Source organism: Tauraco erythrolophus, chromosome 4, assembly GCF_009769465.1.
Source record: "Tauraco erythrolophus isolate bTauEry1 chromosome 4, bTauEry1.pri, whole genome shotgun sequence".
Lineage (NCBI taxonomy): Eukaryota > Metazoa > Chordata > Aves > Musophagiformes > Musophagidae > Tauraco > Tauraco erythrolophus.
Window position 1 is genome coordinate 33711673 of NC_141468.1, and position 24730 is coordinate 33736402.

The 24730-nt window shown below is 37.5% G+C and overlaps 1 protein-coding gene across 35 annotated transcripts in view; it reads left to right on the top strand.

The window, feature by feature from the left end:
* The window catches only part of NRCAM (neuronal cell adhesion molecule), a 78788-nt gene that overhangs the window by 38166 nt on the left and 15892 nt on the right, over window positions 1-24730 (top strand). For 9 of the 35 annotated variants that reach the window (XM_086609804.1, XM_086609809.1, XM_086609816.1 and 6 more), the window contains 3 exons: window positions 10616-10820; window positions 11021-11143; window positions 11983-12159. In XM_086609804.1, coding sequence (XP_086465930.1) covers window positions 10616-10820; window positions 11021-11143; window positions 11983-12159 — 505 coding nt within the window. Of the gene's footprint in view, window positions 1-10615; window positions 10821-11020; window positions 11144-11982; window positions 12169-13260; window positions 13297-21347; window positions 21414-21880; window positions 22007-23048; window positions 23202-24730 lie in introns of all 35 variants that reach the window. The other 26 variants (XM_086609808.1, XM_086609814.1, XM_086609810.1 and 23 more) reach the window with 14 other exon arrangements.

The following is a 24730-nucleotide window of genomic DNA, read 5'->3' on the forward strand; positions in this document are numbered from 1 at the left end:
GCAGATGCAGCAAGAGTTTCTTAAGTAGTGTTTGCAGATACAGCTAAATCAAGCTAAAATAGGTTAAAAGCTAGGCAAGGCATGAGAAGTCCTAAGACCTAGTGGTTAATTATTGTTATAAAGCTTTCTCTGAATTCAAGCTGAAAACTTCTCATGGACGCCAAGTACGCTTTAAGTGTCTTAGTAATTGACACAGCTTACAAAGCACATGACTGTCTCTCTTTAAGCACATCAGCAAAATCCTACTAGGAAACTCAGGCTTCCCTAATTACCAAAGTAATTTCAGACAGTAGCCCAATATGTAGTGTTGCACTAGGGACACATTTCCAAATAGAGACAGGTATTTCTCCAAAGAGTCACGTTGTGAAGACAAATATGATACCTGAAAAGGAAACTGAACTTTCCAAGACTTGTTTTAAAGTTTTAGAAAGCAGGTATTCTTTATTGCAGCGCTGGGTGCACGGGGGATTTCTCCTCCTAGCGTGCACACCGGCTTCTGGACAGAAAATTAGTTATACACTACAATCATGCATAATTCATAACATATTTACATATTCTTAAACAATTGGTTAATTTTCTCTCGCTTTTCAATGTAAATCACTTCGCATGCTCAGTTTTCCTCCTCCGCCCCTTTCTTTTGGGTCTGGGGTGTATTAGGGTAGGTGGTCCGTGAGTCGGTGGTCGCGATCTCCCCCTGCCGGAATTAACCTTTTCCCCCAAGTCACTGCATGTTCACAGTTTAGAAAAACATGATAACAAGTTTATGCAGTTTCTGCAGTTTCTGGGATGTTCCCTCCAAGGGCAGACAGTTCTTGATAAAGAGTCTCTGTTTTAATCACTGCTGGCAGCTTCAAGGATGACGTCTTGTTAGTTTCTTTAGGTATGTGTAAATTACCTACTGCCGACTGAACCCTTCATGAAACTGCTACACAAAACTTTAACCCCTTTATTGTTGGGTAACAATTCCCCCCTTTTCTTTATCCTTGCGAATTCTTTCGCAAATTTCATATTGTTCATGTTTAAGAATTGTGAGTAGTACCCAAACTCTCCTAGTCAACTTGGTTAATTGGTACCAGAACATAAAGTTTACAATTGTTAGTATTGTTACTGCTACTAATACTACAAGCAAAGGATGTATTAATAAGTGCAGCACTCTAGTTGCTGATGGTGAATACCCTATAAAAATATTCCACCAATGATGTTCTCCATCTTTCTTCACTCGTTCCAGGACGTGGTGTATTTCTTCAGCGTCGTGATGGACAGTTATCAGAGTTTTTGTCCATCTTCTCGGACTTGCTTCAGCAGTCGTCTTAAGTCTTCATGTTGCACCAGTCTTTTCAGCAACGCTGAGTTCATTCCAATAGGGGTAGGCCGCAGGTCATGATACAATGTATAGTTAGATTTTAGTAATTGATAAGATGTGATGGGAGCTAAATAAGTAAAATCGCATCCTGTGATAGTTACAAAATTACAGATACAAAGGTTAGAGTGATCATTCATATTTCTAGTAATGTTATCTACCAAAATGGAATTACAGGAAGTTCTTAGGCAAACACAGCCATTACCTATATATACAAGTACAGTTTTAGGTTTTTCGTCAGGATGTATCTCAAAGTGACAAACATTCTGTTCAGTGTCAAGACAGATGTCTTGAGCTCTGATGGTATTGCTTTCACAAATGAATCCTTGTTGCCCTTGCACAATGCATGTGCTAATGTCAATTGTTTGCCATTTATTCTCACTCTTTCGTGCCCACACTCTGTGTTCCAAGGGATACAGTGTAGTCCCATTGTGATTTAATCCTAATGCAATGATTGGATATATTGTGTATACCGAAGCATTGTGTATAGTTAACACAAAGGCTGTGACCATATCATTTTTGGGATCATAAGTAAAATTAACTAACTGCCACCAAGATTGGAATCTTTTTTCAAAATTATTTGCCTTATCCCATATCACTTTCCGAATCTCATTGGGTAAGTGCCTTCTTCACCTTCCTTTATAATCATAGCTGTTGGTGGATTGAATCCACGATTGAGCTTGGATGCAGCTGAGAGCTAAAGAGATATGTTTTGGGCTGCACCAAATGCATCTATAATGGACTGATGGTCTTTTTCATTTATGTTCTCCCACTGAGGTAATGTACGTGATAAAAGCCACTGTTCACTTCCCAGAGCCAAAAGGGAAGATCGTAAAGGATGTTCCAACTTGTTTAGGTCACTAGTTATTGTAAACTAATTATTCATTAGGACCTCAGAGTCTATATTATTTAGAATTCCCATTCCTGTTCCCAGGATACCAGTAACATCCCTCTCATTCGTTTTTCGGAGAAGATATTTCGTCTATGTAACCACATTTTCCACCCCATGTAAGAGGTTTTCAGAAATGGTGAACAGGCTGGCTGGATACTGGGAGATGTTACTTTGCATTGACAATTCAACTCGTCTGAGGGATCGTGACGGGTTAAACAATATCTGCTGTTGTCCTGTATTCTGAATTACGTAAGGTCCAATTTCAAAAAATAGAGTATTTGGCATAGGTGGCGTTGTGCTAGATGGACTTGTCATCATGTTAGGGCTGGGGAGTGATTGTTGTCACTGGTTCAATAATGCCCATTTTGAATTTAAATGTGAGTGCCATGTCACCTTTCTGAGTATTCCAGAGGCAAAATTATAAGACAGGCTGGGTTAATGTAAAATTGCTCCAGCATTCTAGTTTTTCATTTTCGAGGGCACAAAGATTCTTTGTGAGCACAGAATTATTAGTTCCTTCTACAGTATTTGAGTTGCTTTCCTCATGGATGGTTCCATTGGTCATTTGGCAACCTATTTTGGATCCCTTCTCCAATTGTTCCCATCAAGAGGGGAGCCTCACTGTCCTTGTCCCAGCCCCACTCATGTTCTGAGTAATTTGCATTCCATGCATAACCACAGTAGCTAAATTTAAGTTCAAAGATGGTCCCATACTTCCTGTGGACTTAAGGTAGGCGTGAGACCATGGCCAACTTGGAGTGGAAGTGTTTACCATTTCAATCATACTTATCAGAATGGTGACAATTAACATCGGGTCAGTCTTATTGTTGTTGGTCCTGTGGCTTCTGCTGTCCATTGTTCCTCAGGTGCTTTCTTCACCCGGGAGTAATGAATCCAAGCAGGTCGTTCTCTGATCTTGATCGCCGTGTAGGTTGTCAGCAATATCTGGAACGGTCCATTCCACTTCTCCTCAAGGGGGTGACCTGAAATAGTTTTAACATAAACCCAATCTCCAGGTTTGAATGTATGCACTGGAGAATCTAATCCCTGTGCCCTGGTGGACATTACTACTTTGTTTACTTCTTCCAATTGTTTTTCCTAATGCTATCAGATATTGTTGTAAGCCCATTTCTCCAACTTGACTGAGATCTTGCCCTTGAGACCTAGTTTGAAATGGTTTCCCATATAAGATTTCGAAGGGACTCAATTTTTCCTTAGTTCTTGGTTTAGTTCGAAGCCTTAATAGGCAATTGGAAGGGCCTGATCCCATCTCAAGTTGGTTTCTTGACAAATCTTGCTTAATTGTGTTTTTATTAAGTGATTCAGTTCTCCTCCACCTGCCCGCTTGCTTGGGGTCGATAAGGTGTATGCAATTTCCAGTCAATTTCTAAAAATTTACTAACAGATTGCACTACTTGTGATACAAAATGCGGCCCCCTGTCTGAAGAAATTACTTCAGGGACTCCAAACCGAGGGATGATTTCCCTTAGCAAAACTTTAGTCACTTCTCGAGCTTGTTAGTTCGACAGGGAAATGCTTCAGGCCATCCGGAATAGGTATCTGTTAATACTAACAGATATCTATACCCGCCTTTTCTAGGCAATTCCGAGAAGTCTATTTGCCAATTCTGACCTGGAACACATCCTTTGTCAATGTTTCCAAACTTTACCCGGTTGTCTGCCTTTGAGTTATTCTTTAAACAGGTTTCACATCTACTAACCACATTTTTACAGTTTGAAATAAACTTCGTGCTATTATTTGCTTAGAGAGAGATTGTATAAAGCTTCTGTTCCCCAATGAGTTTTGCCATGTTCAGTTTTTTATCAACATCCATAGGATTCTAAGGGAACTATTATTCGATTGTCCTCTACTGTTGCCCATCCTGATGGATTAACCTTAGCTTTTAAATCTTTGATAAGCTTTTATCTTTTTCATCATATTCTAACCTTTTCAGGTAGTGATAAGGATTTTTCTGGGATCAAACTTAATACCTCACCTTGTTCCGCTGCTTGCCTCGCTTTACGATCAGCCAATTCGTTACCCACCTCCTTGTCAGTGTTACCTTTTGATGACCTTTACAATGCATGATGGCCACAGCTGCTGGAAGCTGAACTGCTTCTAAAAGTCGCAGTATCATATCGGCATGTTTAATACCTTTTCCTTGTGTGGTTAAAAGTCCTCGTTCTTTCCAGATCGCTCCATGAGCATGTACTACACCAAAGGCATACCTTGAATCTGTCCATATATTTACTCGCAGCCCTTCAGCGAGCTCCAGCGCTCTCACCAAGGCAATTATTTCTGCCCTCTGTGCAGACGTACCTTTGGGAGAGATCTTGCTTCTATTACCTGCTCAGTTGTTGTTACCCGCATACCCGGCCATTCGGACTCCATTCTTCACAAAGCTGCTCCCGTCTGTGTACCAGGTATGATCGGCCCTCTTCCAGTGGTTCTTCTTTCAAGTCCGGTCTACTTGCATAGACAGTTTCAATTGTCTCTATGCAGTCATGTACGATGGGGTCAGTTTCCTGGTTATCACTCAGGAAAGACGCAGGGTTAACTATTGTAGATGTAACGATTTCCACATCATCCTGCTCCATCAGGATCGCCTGATATTTTAAGAATCTTGACGGTGATAACCAATGTCCACCTTTCTGTTCTAAGACAGAAATTACTGCGTGGGAAGTATAAACGATCATTTTCTGCCCTAGGGTAAACTTGCGAGCCTCTTGAATGATTACGACGACAGCCGCCACTGCCCGGAGGCATCCTGGCCATCCTTTGCTGACTTCGTCCAATTGTTTGGAAAAATATGCTACTGCTCGCTTGTAGGGTCCCAGCTTTTGGGCTAAAATTCCCAGGGCCACTCCTCGTTTTTCATATTCAAACAGCCAAAAAAGTTTTGTCACGTCTGGTAAGCCCAAAGCAGGGGCTCTCATCAGTTCTAATTTTAATTCTTTGAAGGCTCTTTTGGCCTCATCAGTCCAAATTAATTGTTTCTGATTGTCTTTCAGTAGTTCATATAAAGGTTTAACTAACAGTCCATAATTATGAATCCATAAACGACACCAACCTGTCATTCCCAGAAAAGTTCGAAGTTCCTTTACCGTAGTTGGTTCTGGAGTCTTGCAGATGGCCTCCTTCCTTTCATTTCCGAGCTGTCGTTGTCCTTTGGAAATCAGGTATCCCAAATAGATCACTTCCCTCTGCAGGACTTGGGCTTTCTGTAATGACACTCGATAACCACTTAATCCAAGAAAGTTCAGTAAGTTCACAGTCCATTCTTTACACTCTTCTCTCTTTTCTGTAGCTATCAAAATATCATCCACATATTGTAAAAGAATGCCATTACCTGGAGGCCTTTCCCAAAGTTCCAATTCCCTTGCTAATTGGTTCCCAAAAATTGTAGGGCTGTTTTTAAATCCTTGAGGTAACACTGTCCAAGGCGAGTTGAGTTTACGTCCCGAATCGGGGTTTTCCCATTCAAAAGCAAATAAATTACGGCTTTCAGGGGCCAAGGTGAGGCAAAAGAATGCATCCTTTAAATCCAGAACTGTGAACCATTCATACGTTTCCTTCAGACTGGTTAACAAAGTGTACGGGTTTGCTACTACTGGATACAGATCCTCCACAATTCTGTTTATTGCTCTTAAATCTTGTACTATTCTGTATTTCCCATCTGGTTTCTTTACTGGTAAAATTGGGGTATTATATTCTGACTCACATTCAATCAGTAACCCAAATTTTGGAATTTTTCAATTGTTTCTTTATGCCCCTTCGGTCTTCCAACCTTAAAGGATATTGTTTTATTCTAACTGCACCAGAACCAGGTTTTACTTCCACCTTTATCGGTGCAGCATTCTTTGCTTTACCTGGAATCTCAGAAGCCCATACCCCTGGATACACTTGATCTAGGATTTCTTCAATCTCTGAGGTACCTTCAGTTGGTTTTTCAATTTGGATCATAGCCAAACTTAAAACTTCAATTAATCGATCATCTTTTACTTTGAATTCTACCTTACCCTTTTCAAAATGATTTGTGCTTCCAATTGCTCTAATAAGTCCCATCCAAGTAAAGGTTTCGGAGATTCTGGTAAATAAAGGAATTGGTGAATCCCTACTTGTTTTCCAATCTGAAATTTGATCGTAACGTTGTTTGGAAACTCCCTCGAGATCCCCGGCGAGGCCCTCCTCTGCCTCTGCCTCTGCCTCCAGGGGATCCTTGGGGTCCTGCACTTTGTTGTTGTAATGCCGAGATTGTTGCTGTGGCTAATGCTCTACTTAATTTTCTCCTTTCATTGCTTTCTCTGTTCTTGTACACCCTCCATGCCTCTTCAATTAATTTTTCAAATTTTATCCAATTTTGATATTGCCTTAATGTGCGCTGGTCTGTATTATCATTCGGATCCCAGTGTGGGTCAATCAGGGGAACATACTGATCGACTCCCCTGCCAGCGTTCCGGCTGTAATTTGAGCCTGCCCTTGAGTTCGGGCTGTTTTTAGAATTAACTGTTTCTCAGTTTCAGTCATTGCATCTAACAGTATGTCTATATCTTTCCAGTTTGGGTTTTGATTTTTAACTATGACTCTTAATGGATCATCTCTGTAATTTTTAACCTCTTCCCTCCAGGTGTCCAAATCTCCCATATAAAAAGGGACCTTAATTGTCATCGGTCCTGCTGGCCCCATAGCTTCTCTAAGTGGTGCCTGGAGAATTGGTCCTGTTTTACTACGTGTTCGGGCAGTAATCGGAGTTGATTCCCCCTCTGCTGCAGGGGGTGATGTTGGTGTTGATGCAGGGGGTGATGTTGGTGGTGATCCCCCCACTGCTCCCCCTCCTGAGTTACTGTTCCCATTGTTCCCATCAGGAAACCCCATGGGTAATGCAGGAGGTGGTGATATATAATCTTCAATCCTTTCCTCACTTTCCCGATCTTTTGCTTTCAAACACCTTTCTCCAATACTACATGCTGAACAACATCGTTTCAGCTTTCCTTGTTCCTTCTTTTATCTTTCTCTAGTGCCAAAACAAAGGGGTCTTTAGGAACTAAATTTATACCACATTCCTTTTGCCACTCAGGATGATCTCTTAAAGTGAAAAACATATCAGCATATAACACCTCATCCCATTTTTCATTTCTTCTGAGAAACAGCATCAATTGCAATAGAGTATTATAATTCAAAGTTCCATTATTTGGCCATTTTTTCCCCTTCTTCCAATTTATATAACGGCCACCACTGGTTACAGTATTTAACTAAAGTTTTCTTATTTACATTTCCTCCTGGGGGACCCTCAATATCTTTCCAATGTGCTAAGACGCATCCTAACGGACTCTTTTTTAAAATTTCCCCGCTCTGTTGGTTACCCATTATTTGTTGGTTATTATTATCCCAATCCTGTTGTTACCAAACAAACAACTGGAATTAAAATTAAAATAACACGTTCACTCTTATTTTCTATTGCTTCGTCTATCTCCGGCTGTTTCCCCTGCGGGAGGACAGAACCACGGATCAAGACTCCGCACTCGCTTTGTACTAAAAGTACATTTCAGTCACACACACACAGAACAAAAACAAGTCTTACAATTGCAACCACAAAAAATCCAACCATACAATTAATACAACTCTTAGAATCACACAAACAAACACATAGAATTCAATACAGGATTAATATTTCAGCTTCCAGATGGTTTCCGGTGGGACTGGAACCCACAATTGTAGTCACTTAAGTGTGTTTTTTTTGTTGTTCTTAAGGCGCCTTTGGTGGGACTGGAACCCACAATCGTAACCAAAGTATACCTTTAAGGCACTGGCTGCCCGGTATACGCTGTCCTGCGCAAGTCTCAGCTTACGGCTTACGGAAAGCTACCCCGAGTGGGACTGGAACCCACAACTGTAATTGCTCCCACAACTATAACCAAAGTATACCTTTGAGGCGCTAGCTGCCCGGTATACGCTATCTTGCGTACGGCTTACAGAGAGCTACCTTAATGGACCGGTCCCCAAACCAAAAGAATCAAAAGAATACCTTAATACCTTCTCTAAGATGGAAGGTGGTCCTTGTCTGTTCCCGCAGCGATCCGATTGAGGCGAGGAGTCCCTCCGGGGAAATCCCCGGGGGCGCCCGAGGGAGTCCTGTTCTCAGCGGGTCCTGCAGCCGAACAGAGAGAGTCCCATCTGGGTCGCCAAATCTGATACCTGAAAAGGAAACTGAACTTTCCAAGACTTGTTTTAAAGTTTAGAAAGCAGGTATTCTTTATTGCAGCGCTGGGTGCACGGGGGATTTCTCCTCCTAGCGTGCACACCGGCTTCTGGACAGAAAATTAGTTATACACTACAATCATGCATAATTCATAACATATTTACATATTCTTAAACAATTGGTTAATTTTCTCTCGCTTTTCATGTAAATCACTTCGCATGCTCAGTTTTCCTCCTCCGCCCCTTTCTTTTGGGTCTGGGGTGTAATTAGGGTAGGTGGTCCGTGAGTCGGTGGTCGCGATCTCCCCCTGCCGGAATTACCTTTTCCCCCAAGTCACTGCATGTTCACAGTTTAGAAAAACATGATAACAAAGTTTATGCAGTTTCTGCAGTTTCTGGGATGTTCCCTCCAAGGGCAGACAGTTCTTGATAAAGAGTCTCTGTTTTAATCACTGCTGGCAGCTTCAAGGATGAACGTCTTGTTAGTTTCTTTAGGTATGTGTAAATTACCTACTGCCGACTGAACCCTTCATGAAACTGCTACACAAAACTTTAACCCCTTTATTGTTGGGTAACAAATATATGAACAAAGCCAGAAGACATCTAACTAGCAGCAGTCTACTGCACATCACTCATGTTTTGCTTTTGTATTAATCTAGCTATGACTCAATAAACCGTGGTACTATAAAGCATTTCAAACCTGAGATGAAATTTTAAAAAGAATTCTTTTCACTCTTACTGCTGCCATTTTTTCCTGTTATTCTTATGAATTCAGTGGGTATTCAATACAGTATGTGAAAAATGTCTCTTTTATTGTCATATTCTTCTTCCAAATCACTACTTATCAAACCCAGCTTATTAAAGCTCTCTTAATTCCAGCCTGGCTAGTGACCAGTGATCACCCAACTATAATGTGCTTTATGAAAAGTTACTGGCTAACAATTCTTAAAATATCATGAACTATACCCGATGAGTTTCAATGCTAATAGTACCAACACTTCAAGGTTTTGTTAGCTTGTAAATGGCTTTCTACACTAGTTAGGATGTGAGCTACAGGATGACAGCTGGTGATGCTGAAAAACATTAACTCAGGCCATGTAAAACACAGTGGTACTTAACAGTGATTAGAGTTAAATGAGATGATGTTAGCAATAGGAAGCTGACCTTAGTGTAATGTTGCTTTATAAGCTTTTATAAGCTTGTAACTCTCTACAGTTCCCTGTTATGAATCCATGTGTGAAATCCCAGCTTCCTTAATTGAAGAGGTGTTTTGCAGTTGGCCTAAATGGAACCAGAATTTTACCTGTTCACATTGCTTTATCAATTTTAGCGTGTGATCATACATGCATGAAAATTGTGCTGAGAATAATGAACATTGGTGGATTTTAATGTGACAGTCCTGGGAGTGACACAGGTCTTTGTAGGGGCAAGTGTTATCTTTCCAAATGTCATGGCAGAGAGACTGTAGTAAAGAGAGTGCAGTCAAGGTAATTACCTCTGAGGTAGTTAGCAATTGCTCATCTGTAGTTTCTTAGAAACTCAATCAGCAAAACGGGCACCAGAAACAGCTTTGTGGTCTGATGTAATTGTCACATAAATGGAGGAACGGTCTTCCTGTCCCTAGGTTGAGATCGTTCTATGATTGTAACCTCAGAGTCCTTTCAGAACTTGTGTGTTTTTCCAGCCCAGACAAATCTTTTGGTTTCTTTCCGATTTAAAAATATCTATTTGGCTTCCACATCCCAGGGAATAGCATGGTCGGGTGCATGACATAACAAGGTGGCAAAGTGCAAGTCTGCTTTGGAAGCTGTGTTTGGGATCTTACTGTAAGAATGAATGGTGTAAATGAGTCCTGCCTCTCAGATGGACTTGCTAACATGAGAACCACTGCATACTAATGCAGTTCCAAGCTAGAACTTGTGTCAAACTGGCTTTGGGCATTAGCAGAGAATTAGCAGAACTGGCAGGTGATATAGTCTTCATCCCGCTGTGTAGACATGACTCTTTCTGGACAAGATCTGTTTCTGGAGCAGGAAAGCTCTATGCTGTGTCTCATCTGAGCTTATTAAAATCGCAGTTCTCCCTACCTATAATTCATGGAAAAGCTTAGAGTTTGTAAAATCAGAACATCTTAACACTCACTGTAGATTTTCTTTTGTCTTTAGGTTTACTACTGGAAAGTACAGAGTCTCTCCAGAAGGAGTAGACGACATGTAGAAAAAAAGATCTTGACTTTCAGGGGAAACAAGACTTTTGGAATGTTGCCAGGGCTGGAGCCCTATAGTTCTTACAAGCTGAATGTTAGAGTTGTTAATGGTAAAGGAGAAGGACCAGCAAGCCCAGACAAAGTATTTAAGACCCCGGAAGGAGGTATGAAATGAGAAAGCTAGACAATAAACTAAATGTGATATATTCAGAAATAGAACATTAAGGGTGTAATAATTGAATTTGCATCTTGGACATCATAAAATAATAATCTTGTTAGATACAGTAATATTCTTAAGAATTAATAATTCATGAGCTGGTTTAATTTAATCTACTTTGTATTTACTGTATATTCTTCTTAAAAGTTCCTAGCTCGCCCTCCTTTTTGAAGATTACTAACCCAACATTGGACTCTCTGACTCTGGAGTGGGGTTCACCTACCCATCCAAATGGTATTTTGACATCATATATACTGAAGTTTCAGCCAAGTAAGTTAATTATGAATATATAACCCTAACTTAGACAATATGTCTTTCAAATAGCAATCATTTTATTAAGAAATAATTATGTTACATTTATAATGTACGAAAGATATGATTACATGGTAGATGTCAAATTTGAAAAAGATTACTGTATTTTGACAATATAGATGACTTTGGAAAACTTCACTTGCTCAAGTACAAAGTTAGCATTTTTCCATTACTTTTATTTCTTCAAACCATGCTTCACAGAAAAATGGAGATGAAGTCCTACATAAATTGACAGCCTAGTTAGTCTTACAAATCCTGTATTCTAACTGCAGAGAAAATACCGTTAGGAGTATACCAAAATATATTGCAATTATATTGTTGTCTGCTCGTTCAATTATCATGGTATTTTAATTTTAAAATGAAGAATTCATAAATGTGCTGTTTACTCATATCAGAGCTATCAGTCAAATCCTTAGGATCCACATGCCACTGCTTACTTGCCCAGAAGTTGGTCAGCAGTGACAGATGTGTGTGCACAGAACAGGTTAAGGAAGTTTGTTTAATTCGACTTACCAACTTCCACTGTTCCTTGGGATTACATACAAGTCACTTCAGTATTTTCCTATCTCCCTATTGTTTCCTATCTCCCTATTGAATTTTAGCTGCTCATATAGATCCTTTTTACACATAGGTGACTTTCTTTTGAAACTGTAGATTATCGTTCATATAACCTGAAATGAACAGTGCAGCAGACAAAACAAATAAATACAAACAAAAAAGATCTGTTTTAACACAATTAAAATGTAGGCAATTTTCCTAACTAACCGTTTTCTCTTTTTTTTTTCTTGTAACAACAGTTAACAACACACATGAATTAGGTCCCTTGGTAGAGATAAGAATTCCTGCCAACGAGAGCACCTTGATATTAAAAAATTTAAATTACAGCACACGGTATAAGTTTTACTTTAACGCACAAACTTCAGTTGGATCAGGAAATCAGATAACTGAGGAAGCAGTAACAATTATGGATGAAGGTAAGATGGGTATGTATAAAGAAAACCCATTGAGTTTAAAAACCACTGCAAATTTTATTAAAAATATTACTACTTCTTCCTTCCATTAAGGAAATAGCTCCTAGTAAATTTTCTCTAGAGCTTTCTTAACTGTATTATACACTAATAAAAGATTTTAAATAGTTTTTAAGAAAAGATGTGCAAAGGTTTTCTACTGTAGTGGAAGCCCAAAAGAGGTGTAAAACCTCTCTTTTTCATATAAACTTAAAGATCTAAGACTTCGGCTTTTCTGGGCTTCAAAGTTGCATGAAACTTTACATTTTAACTGATCTTCCTCCGTTCACCTATTCTATTTAATTGACCTCTGGTCACAGAGATGCGGCTTTTAAGGTTAGAGGAAATGATGTCTCCCTTGAAATATGCAACAGCTTCTGTGAGGTCTAAACTTTTTTCACAGAGCTTGCAGAAACTAACTTCAAAAAAGGTGCAGAAATAAATTTGTCATCTATGGCTCCAACTAGCTGGTGTCATTATATAGTATTTAAATACTCTTAAGTATATTGTTCAATCCTGTCACTACTGATTTTTGCATTTGTAGCCATTCTAGATCTCTGATATTGGCAGTTCTTTTGTTGAAGATGTTATTTAATTAAATATGAAAGCTTAGTAAAATCAGAGTAATTTAAAGCAAAGGGGAAATTTGGGGGGAATGCCTGTTGGAATTTTGCACATCTTAATATGAAAAGTCTATTTTGATACCATCTTTTCACGTATTTCTATGCTTAGTAAAATTATAGTTTATTGGAATCGCCATAGATGAGTTGGTATGCAATGCAATTTCTCTAATAGTGTATTAAGGTTGCATATGAACTACATTTATTTTACATCGTGAATCTTAACAAGCATGAGCAATAAAATTTTGTAAATGCATGTATTTTAATTTTTGTCTTGTACTAGTCTGTCAGTGTTCAGCTTAAGTGGATTGTTTCTAATTTATTTGAATTAATACATTTTATCTAGTCTGCATGCTTTCATGGTTTATAATGAAGTTATATGTGTATGTTCCCTTTGGTGTTGTATCTAATTATATAGTGTTCCTATTCTTGTTTTCCTCCATTAAAGCTGGTATTCTCCGTCCTGCTGTAGGTGCAGGCAAAGGTAAAATGAAACTGCATGATTTGTTAATATGTGGATTTTGCAGTGTTGCAAATGGGGAAATTGCAGTGGTAAGGACAGAAAATCTTGGACTATACATTGCTATATGAAATAATAATCAGTGCTGGAAGAAAACATGTGGGTTTTGTTGTTTTGTTGGGTTTCTTTAAAAAAGGAATCTAGAATGCTTATTAATACCTTTCATCTGTTTATTTTGCCACAGAGTTCCAAGGGAATTCATTAGCTTTGCTTCAGCAAAGTCTAATTATTTCTGAACATTTAACAGATGTATGTCACTGTCATAAATATTCAGGATCCAGGTGCACTAGCACTGATTAGCCAGAGTAGAAAAAACAGCACTTTCGCAAAGCAGATTTTTTTTATTGCCTGTGCCATGTGCATTTTTTGTTTTAAGAAAGTAGGTGTGTTCTTGTTCTCACTGCTGATTAGTGCTACCCATTTGATCACATTTATTTCATTTGCAAGCCAACTGTGCATAGGAGACAGATGACTGACAATACCCTCTGTGTAGTTCTCAGTTCAAGTATCAGACAAATGGCTTCCTGCTGCCTTAGGTTCACAGATCTTGTGAGTGAGCGCTTGAGGGGATATTTTGGTGAGGGGAACGTGTTATCTTCCTTGTTCTTGAATTCAGTAGTATTTAGTTCTTTATGATGCAGTTCTTCTGTCAAACAAGGTGTTCTTCACATTTTTGCACACAGTTTTTATGGATTTTGATACCTTTACTGTCAGAGATAAAGGTGGTCCTGGGGACTGTTAGGTAGCTTTAAGTCAGAAAGGTGTCTCTGTACATATGTGTCGTTTTATCACAGAGGTGTCATTAACACTAATGAACATCTGTGCTTCAGATTCTCAGACCAGAAACATCCCAAATCAAACTCTGTACATGAAATACCCAACATTTTTTACAAACTTGTAAGAGATAGCATAAATTATTTTACATATATTTGCTTTCCACTTCATGATCAAGTGTTTGAAATGATAGTAGCCATAGAAAAGAACTTCATTCACTCAGTCTGGAATAATCAGGCTGTATATATATGTATGTAAGCATGCATTTGTGCATATATAATATAATATAGTATATATATGATTCTGTGATTCTCTGATATATAAGTATATTCTAAAACCAGTTCCATTTCTGGTAAGTGTATGGAGTTGTGGATTTATTTTAATTACAAATTGTCTTACTGTTTTTTAATCTAGTTGTAGCTGAAAAGTCAGCACAGATTGGCACAATCAAACTGGCTTGTAGTCCTGGCCATTAACAGCAGAAATGTAAATTAAATTTTCATTATTGATGGCCGACTATAAAAACCCATGCAAGGAAAAGTGGATTCTCTGTGTGAAACTGAGGTCTAATTATAGCCGCGTCACAGTCTGTGGCTAGCAGAAAGTGTCTTATTTGTAACATCAGCTGGAGCAGCTCACATTTCAGAGCTGTCATCTCAGATTCTCTGAAAACTAAGCAGATGTCTCCGTTTGGTTCCATGCTGATTATGGTTTCAAAGTTTTCACATATTCCTGTAGCATCTAGCTCTTACAATGGCAAGGAAAACTTTGGAACTGCAAACAGGATGGAACTAAAGCCATGACATCTGTTAGGACATCTGAGTTGCTGCAGGTCTGAGATGAATGTTCTCAGTGGTTACTTACATTAACGTGTTAACTGTTTCACTGCTAATCAGAGGCTATAAGGAAGGACAAGGAGGATCGTATTATCAAGATCAAGCGCCAAATTATTTGATCTCATGAGTGGGTGGATTTGGAAGATAGAAATACTCAGCCCACTCAAGAAGAAGCCGTACCCAGCAGTGCAGTTTTAGTCCTCCGTTAAGTGCAGGAGGGGCCTATATGTATATAAAGTTTTTACTAATGCTGACTCAAAGCCAAACCAAGGAGAAGGTGAAATTTAGATATTCCCAACCGTTTTGTGATCTATCAAAAGCAGCTCATTTTTCAGTTTCGAAGGTCAGAACTTACCAGAAAAATGTAATTATCCTTTCTCTTTCAATTTGAGCACATTTATCTTGGAAGTTAAGAAAATAGGTCCCTGATTCAGCCAGACTAAATTGCACTGAAATTTCTGTACTTGATGTTTTCTACTGGCTAGGTGCCTCTGAAAACCTTTAGCTTGGCCAGTCAGAAATGTTGGACACAAGGTCCTGGAGAAGTTCAAATCATTTAAACCTAGGCAAGCTGTGCCACTTGGGACATATTTCACTTCTCAGTGTAGGACTGTATATTGAAGCGCAGAGGGAAATATTGCTACAGTAAATCTAAGGATCCTAGTGTGCCTTGATGTTTTTATTGTAGTTCTGAAATACATTCCCTGTCTCTTGGCACTATGTGTCTTTTGCCATCTTTTTAGACAGGCATGGACCCTTCATTGTTTTTTATTACTTTAAAACAAAAGTAACCAGTCTGCTTACTGCTGCACTTGACACTTCTAATATTTGGCCCAACCGAGTTTATCTGATTTTAATAACTGTACTGCTGTTAAGTAAAGATATCCAGTATATTCTAATAATTCTAATTCCGCTAAGTAGAGAAGCAAGTTTTGTGCATTTTTTCCCATAAGGGAAAAGAACAATTTTAGATGAAAACATGAAATATGAGGTCAAGGCTAAGGAATTTAGATAAAGGAGTAATTTTTTTTTTTTTTTAGCTTGATGGAACTTAGAAGCTCTATTCAAATGGGGGGCAATATAAGGAGGAAATTATTGTCTCCCTGTTATAAGGGAACCATCCTAATAAAAAATTCTTTAGACAAACGGTACCATTACATCAAGTAGCAGAAATGCAATGGATCATGGCAAATTACAATAATTGAGATTTTTTCCTTCTCTAAAGGGAGCTTAACAGAGGAGATCCATGTCATTCTCTCACAAGCCCACCTAAGTAAATCATGATGCACATTATTTTACTAGATGGGCAAGCTATCCTGTTATAGGTGATACTCCTGTTTGACTTGCACTGTCTTTTTTCCTTTCTAATACTGTGATGTTATGAATGACTTAAATTTAATCCAATTATGGCACTACAAAGAAAAAATAATTATTTTTCTTCTTAGCAACCTGTATTCTAAATGTGTCTGAAAACTGCATATGTAAAACATAGTGTGTTATACTCAGTACTAGATAAGCAGTGTGCAGTGATATTGGCATTTATGTATTGACATCTACTGACAGGCATGAGGTAACAGAGATGTGAGAAAAATTAGGGAATAAGAACCTGATTACATATTAAATAATTACAGTAGCAGCTGTAGGTGATCTCTGGAGTCAAGTCTTTCCTACTCTTTTCCATTAGAGGTTTTAAATAACTGATATATAGAGGAAGAAAGAGAATACAAATTTTACCAGTGGTAGAAATTAAAGTTGCTGATTAAAATAAACAGTAGCAGGGGCTTGTTGTTGTGTCTGTTGTAAGCTGAAGTGTAGAGAGTCATGACATGACGTGTCAGTCCCATGTCACAAGCCTTCTTCTTTCACTTTTCAGATTCTTTTTGATGTAGTCAACATTTTTATTTGAAAGCAAGGTCTTGTAGTCTGCGTGCACACAGACACTGGTAACTGGCAGTCCTGAACTGCAAGTAAAATAAGGTTGTGACATCACAGTTACCTTTAATTGAAGCTAATGCTTCCTGTCAATGCAGTACTCAGTCTGATCTGCCTTCTTCATGTGAACTTTGCGTCTCAAGTATTATTGACAGAAATACTTCTGTTGCAAGAGAGGAAAAGAAGTAGTCGAGCCTCTGGGTTTGAAACTAGACTTTTTTTTTGTGGCTGAATCTCCAGTATGTAGCTCTTCACTGTAGACTAGGAACCATTCTCAGCTGAGTTCATATCTCTGATCTCTTCATAGAAGATAGGATCATTTCAATTTACTTTGTCCGTACAAAATGCTGTTCTTTAAATCATTTTCCCTGCCTACCATCTGTTTTCCCTCCCTGTTTGAATCATTTCACATAACGTCTCCACGTTTTTTGCTAACAAGTTCAAGCTGCTGTTTCTTTTCAAGTTGATTATAGTATTTTTGTACTGCTCCTTCAGCTACTCTCTCCCTGTGGACTTCTCCATCATATATCCATGTGATTCTTTCAGTACAGCCTGCTATGCAGAACCACTGTTTTCTCCTCTTTTAAGTCTACTGGGAACAATGGTAATGCTTTGCATGCTGGACAAGAGAAAATGATGATTATTGCAATGCAAAAATTTCTGCAAATACCTTTTGCTTCGTAAATGTCACACAAAATCCATGCCATGCTAAGTGCTTATCAGTGAAACAATTTCTTCGTCTTCTGTATTTCTTGCACTACAGGAATGCTCTTTCAATGGCCTAAATAATCTTAGAAGTGACTAAATGCCCGTCTCTCACTGTTAGAAATGGAATTCACTCCTACTGTTTTACTGAGGCTTGAATTTCCTGCTGTAAGAGTTGTAGGTTAACAGGCAAACAAAAGCAAACCCCTTCTCTGTGTTTTACAAGCTCTGCCAGAATCTATTACCTTTTTCCTTCATCTTTTCTTGTTTGAGGGTGTGGGTTTTTTCCTTTGAATTTATTTTTCTCTTTATATATGTATATTAATTAATTGTCTATGATATATTGCTCTGTGGGTTTGGTTTTTTTTTTTCCATTTGACACCAATCTTCAGATGTGTGCTTGTCACTTACCTGCCATTTTTTCCTGAAGATCAGGTGAATCCCATGAAAATTCCTATTTATTGTTCAGGTGGACTAAATCTTGAGGGAGAGTACCTATTCTGTTGTTAAAATCCTTTCATATCTCATGTCATGTCTCATTAAATTCTGTTGAATCTGCAGCCCAAGTGTAATTGTGTTGTTTGGAGGAACTGTGTTCCTAAAAGGTTGGAAGATGAAATACAATTCTACAAAAAACTCCACTAAAAAAGCACTGGAATTCATTTGAAAAGAAAGAAAAAATTTACTTTGAGCCTAGGCCTCTTACTCAACAATTGACAAATGCTTTTTTTATACCTTATTTCACTACAGGAATGAAACCATACCCAGAAGTGCCAGCTAAATTTTGCATTGTATTGTAGCATGAATAAAAGAGCTTAATTTACTGGAGGTAGCTGAATGAGAGTCGGTCTGTATAAAAAACTGTCGCTTATTAACAACCCGTTCCCATCAGTTTTAGAGCGACGCCTTTGCCAGCGGTGCCGCACACCATCGTGCGCCGTTACCGATCAAGAGAGCCCAGTGCTCTGCTACTGAGAAAGCCCTGCTCCCCGAGACGGAGCTTTCTGTCCCCTCTTCACAACTGGCACTTGCACACGCTGACAATCACACATTTTGCAGTTGTGAACAGTGCTGAGAAACATATGGAAGAACTAAGAGGTTAATTATAATTAGAGGTGTGCTGATTGAAAAGGCAAGAGTTTGGGTGGTCGGAGACAAGCTTTGAACAGTGTAACTACTTCGACTCCAGGCTTTCGTCACCTCAGGATCTATCAGCCAGCTGTCTTTTATCTTCTTACGTGGCACATTTAACAAACTTCACTAAAACTTTCCAGGCCTGCTGGAAAATTAGATCAATCAGTAGGGAAAAAGAGGAAGAATTACAAGTATAACGATTTTCAAAATGAATGTGCTACTCAACAAATTTCTTGGTGAACTCTATTCAATAGGAAAAAAACAGAACCGACCAAATATTACACATGGATAAATCTCTATAAACAGCTATTGGTAAATATCAGATAAGAGTACATCTGATAAGTGTAAGCATAAATTGTTCACTTGAGAAGATTTAGAAACTAAGACACTAAGAGAATGAAGGTAATTTTCAGAGACAACTTAATTGTTATGTACAGTCATATGCACAGAAAGACATTTTCCAGATACCAGGTCTTTAATCTAGCAGACAACTCTTTAATCAGAGCAGAAACTGAAATTTGGAGATGGAAAAAAACCAAACCAAACCAAAAAACAAACCACAGGATAAGATGGAGGTTTTACAGGGAAGGTGATTATCAAATTTGCTTAGTGGTACAGAAGCTGTCAGTCATCTGGAGTCTTTCACACAAAATGAGACAGTTTCCTTCATCCCCAAGCACTCAGACATGAGGAGGGAGAAGTAGGTGTAATTCTGTGGCATCTCCTTGCAAGTGTTTGAAACAAGTTATTGCTAATGATTTCTTCTTTCTTTAACATAGGTGACAAATATCAGTCATACAGTTACACTGCTAATTAGAGCAAAATCCGGGAAAATATGGGTTTGAGAAAATACAATTTAATGAAACAAAGCAAAGTCGTATTTAGAATACAAACCAGTTGTTTTCTTGGCACAGAACAAATGCTTAGATGCTGATTGGAACAAACACCTGTTCCTATGTGCAAATGAGGAAGGAAGTTTATATATCCTATCTGCAATCTCAGACTCCACACCTCTCTAAATTTAGAGCCTGCTATTCTTTCCTCTTGCTACCTTCAAGTGGCACAAAGAAGCAGAATCTAATCCCCTTGCATTACCATAATGTATATGATTACATGCTATATTTCCCATAGTCAGCTCTGGCTCTGATATTTCTTAGGAGTTTTTGTGTTGACTTGGTAACCTAGATGGCTCTTTTTTTAAATCTAATGCTTTCTATTTGATTTTGTTCAGGTCATTTTAGCCAAGAAATGAAGATATTATTTATTATTTAAATAATATATTCCTTATTATTTTTGATTGGTGAAAGAAATTATATATAAAATATTTAAGCACAACTTACCTTCAAAGACATCAAAGGAGGGAGTAATTGGTTTAATACAGATTGGAGAGTTGAATGAGTGCTACTGGAAGAGAGTTAAGAAAAATTTCCTGCAAGTATGGGGATAAAAAGTTTGATACTGTGAAAATTTGTAATCATGAGAATACATTTTCAGGAGAATTGATGGAATTTGCATAATTTAGGGTTTTTTTTAAAAAAGACTCAGAAACTATAGTTGTCTAGATATGGTACTCATATTATTTTGTCTGTGCTGGGGGCTTGTGTGTAGATTTACTTATTTCACTATGCCAAAGTAAGCCATTTTCTCTTTGAATCTAATTTGGAACTTCTTCCAGTCAGCCACATGGATAAATCCATCCTGTTTTGAGGGGAAAATAATTTAGGTACAGAGATAAAATCTGTGTAGTACCTCTTGCCTTGAGAACGGGCTTTTGCCCATTTTATTCCCTGGTATGGGTGAAGCCATTAGAATTCTGCCATTTGTCTTTAATGAGACTAGGTTTTTACCTCTGATGTTTCATGGTCTTTTGGGAAGTATTTTTGATGTTGCTCCTAACAGAAAAGATATTTTTAGCGGGATAGAAAAGTCAGTGGCAAACCGAGTGAGGCATTTTCATTAAAAACTAATTTCATGCCTGTGAGGAGCATCCGCTTTGTATCTGCACTATTACACTATTAAAACTATTAAAATCTATTTTTTGTTAATATTAGGTAAACAAAAATACTGAAATGTCTGTTGATTTGTAACAAGTGTAATTGAAGAATAAAGAATAAAGGTATGAGCAAAGAAGTGGCTAATTACAGGATGCTGAAGAGAGAAGCACTTCTTTTCATAGATGTGGGCATGATGCTAATCTGTGAAAAGTGCTGTTGTCTAATGAAAATGTCCACAGTAAGACACAGTACCTTAAAATGAACAGCTTCTTGCATTCGAGTGATCTGTGTCCTTCTCGCCAGAGTATTTTGATATTGGCTTTCCGATATTTGACGTCTAATGTTCCAATGTCTAAAGGTGCTGTGAATCCATAACGTTAATGAACCGGATTTCAGAAAGGTTCTGTGAGAGTAAAGGTGACAGTACACACATACTCCAGCTTGTTTTCAAATACATGTGTCTCACTTCACTGTTTCATATTTTAACAAGTAAAACTGATTGAGTCCTGCATGAACTTAGAGTGTGCATGTGTTATTCATTTAACAGGTAAGGTTTTACTGTATTATTTGAATGTTACTTCTTGATGAAAAGTGTTTTTACTCTTTTATTTTTTCTTTCCTACTATCTCTGATGGTGAAGGATATTCAGAAACCCTTTTTGCAACCTCCCCAGTCATGCACACTGTCCGTCCAACATTCTATAAGGGTATTGTCTTCCTTTTTTATCGTTATCCATGCAATAGAGACAAAATCCTATAAGGGCTTGCAGTCCGTTCAGTGACACGTGGTGTCTCCAACCATTTACCGTTACCCTGACAATGTTCTTGCTTTCCAGCTGTCTGCATTTTACGTCTAGATGAATAGAAATAATGTTTTCCAGAATTTTGGCAATTAGGTATTTTTACGTATTTGTCAGGTTTTTTGATACAGGGCATGCTCATTAGAGTGCATAGATTTTTATTTTAGAATTTCATAGCGTAGTAACTACCTAGGATTCAATTACCAAATACACTACTCTAGTCACTAATTTCCAGTAATGGAAACAATGACAAATGTACTATACTTTCCTTATATATGGCCTAAATTGACAGAGTAACTTCTTAAAATATTTTTTTTTAAAATATATGAAGTCACAATTTTGTATTCTGCTTTGTTTTTCTATTGTGTATTCAGTGCAACCACTTTATCCAAGGATCAGAAATATTACAACAGCTGCTGCTGAGACCTATGCCAATATCAGTTGGGAGTATGAGGGACCAGATCATGCGAACTTTTATGTTGAATATGGTGTAGCAGGCAGTAAGAAGTCATTTCATTAAATTTTGCTAAAGTGTTCAGATATATTTTCAAATATTTTTATAGTAAATGTCATCCTAAATTTACCCAGTGTTAATGATAGCTCTTAAATATCTAGAAGAAATATTTTTTTAATTTGATTGGGAAGATCAAATAATTTTCATTTTAATAAATTTCAATGTGTAGCAGGTATTTGATGCTTAGCTAGAATATCAGCCTTTGTTCCTTTGTATTTTATAAATTCTTTTGAATGTGAACTTCCAAAAATGTAGTTTGGATGAAGTTGTTTATCATGCAGTGATTACATGTGTAAAAATATGACCGCTTGCATTAAAATAGGATATAACAGTTTTCCTAAGTTATGCCCATTTCAGGGAAAAAAAAAAAGATACAATCAAAACAATATTCTTTGTTCAATTAAACCTTAAAATTTTTATTGACGTAAACCCAGGTTTTGATCTTTGATAATACCACTAATAATTAAAACAGTTAGCTAATAAAACCAAGCTGTTTCTATTCAAGTACTCTGTTCTTCTAAAGTTATGACTAAAGATGACCAATTTGAAAATTGGAATATAAATGGATTTTTCTGGGTTTTGGTCAAAGAAGCAGCTAAGACTGTACTAGAAAAAGATATGAGAGAATGATCAGGAAATATAATAGGTTGTAAAACTTCATGACTAAAGTAAATATTGATAGACTACAAAATTTGAATTTAATTAAATGATTAAAATCTATTTTAATGTATTTTGTAATTGCAAGTTCAAGAAGCCTTTTAAAAAAATAAATGAAAATATTATTTCTCTAGTACAATGGAACAAATGTTTAAAATAGTTTCATAATTCATGTACAATGTCCTCTTCAATATATTGCATGCAATATATTATTTGAAGTCATGATTTTATTATTTGTTGAGGGAATAGTTATTTTTTTCAGCCAATCCATAGTTTAGTCAACTAACTGTTGATAGTACTCTGTCTAGAAACTTTCAGTAATATAGAGAAAATTAAAATTCAAATATGTTGTTTTCCTAAAATTTTTGTAGGCAAAGAAGATTGGAAAAAAGAAATTGTAAATGGTTCTCGAAGCTTCTTTGTGTTAAAGGGTTTAACACCAGGAACAGCATATAAAGTCCGGGTTGGTGCTGAGGGCCTGTCTGGTTTTAGGAGTTCAGAGGATGTGTTTGAGACAGGTCCAGGTGAGGCACACTGTACCAATTCTGTGTCGTAGTCAGAACGGTGGTAGACCAAGTGCTGAAACGTTGAACTGCTTCTAGCTAAGAGATGTTGTAGCTAGCATCTTTGCATGTTCTTTTTTTAGAGCAATGTTGAAATCTTTTATGAACCTCTAAGTAATGCCAGCACATTTGCTATGCATATTATGAATGTTTTCATCCTTTCAGTTCACTCTACTTGTCTGTTGTTTGTATTAGGGGCAAGATACTCACTGCTCACACTCCATCTGTGTGCTGTGCACTGAAGATTACCTATTTCATTTATTTCCAATAAATGTAACTAGGTGGCTATATTAAATAATGTGTACTGTAATAGAGCCAAGTATACATTTTTAAAGCTAATAATCTAGATATTATCAGTTTTAATACAAAAAATCTGAGCTAAAATGTTTGCATCATCAGAAATGCAGATTCAATTCAATGTCTCATGTAATCTATATATACCACTGTTACGAGATTCCTACTTGTGCTTTTTTTCCTGTCATATACTGGTTTTATATAGATTTTGATGTCATAACTATATCCTTCAAATCAGTAAGGCTGTTCAAGTTCCTTATGTTGATGTTTCAGTCATATTTCTTCATAAGCAAATCAGTAATGCTTTTTCCTTTAACTCAGAGAAAGGGCTTTATTGGAAGTTTTTTGACGTTACGCTGAGTATGTCGTTGCCATCACAGCATGTTCTTGGTCAGCTGTTACTATTTGTTGTCTATTTACTAGCCACTTCTGCTCATTCCAAGCTTTTTGGTCAGTCCACAGTTATTTAGCAGTAGCCTCACCAACTCCAGAATGTCATGATTTAAGAAAGTAGTTTAAATATGAAAATACGCTTGGACAATGTGTAATAATTATCAGACAACAAGGAAAATAATGAATATGCCAGTTTGAAAGTGAACACTTTCTAAAATCATAATTTTTTGCTTTGTTTTGTTCCATTTCTGCTCACTGTTTATCATGTTGCAGGAAAGCTTTGAAAACATGGTGCTGAGTAACAGTGCCAAGCAAATACGTACAGGCTAAGCACAGAGGTTATTTATGCCAGAAACAGCTAGTGGTATAAAAGCAGATCTGTAAAATTTTATGCAAACACACATGCAAAGCCTAAAGCAAGGATCAAGACTATAGTACAATTCAAAACAAGCTGAATGGAAACCTTCCCAAAAGCGTTTTTCTGCACAAAAAAAAACTGAGCGCGCAGATAAGGAATCCCATATGTACCAAGTCACCTTGTCTCATGTCCTTGTGTGGTTAAGGAAGAGGGGAATTTAAAGGCACTCTTTTCTGCTTCTTGATAATGGAAAGGTTCAGTGTCCAGCATTAAATTATATACATAGCGTATTTCTTCCAGAAAAGCGTTGTGTCACGCTGTCTTTCAGCCTAGATCACAGCTTTTAAACACTGCAAAAAATGAAGTGGACAAAGAGGAAAATATTGGAATAGGGAATATGTCCTTAATTAGGAGTGAAATGGCATTATTTCATACATGAGGCTTT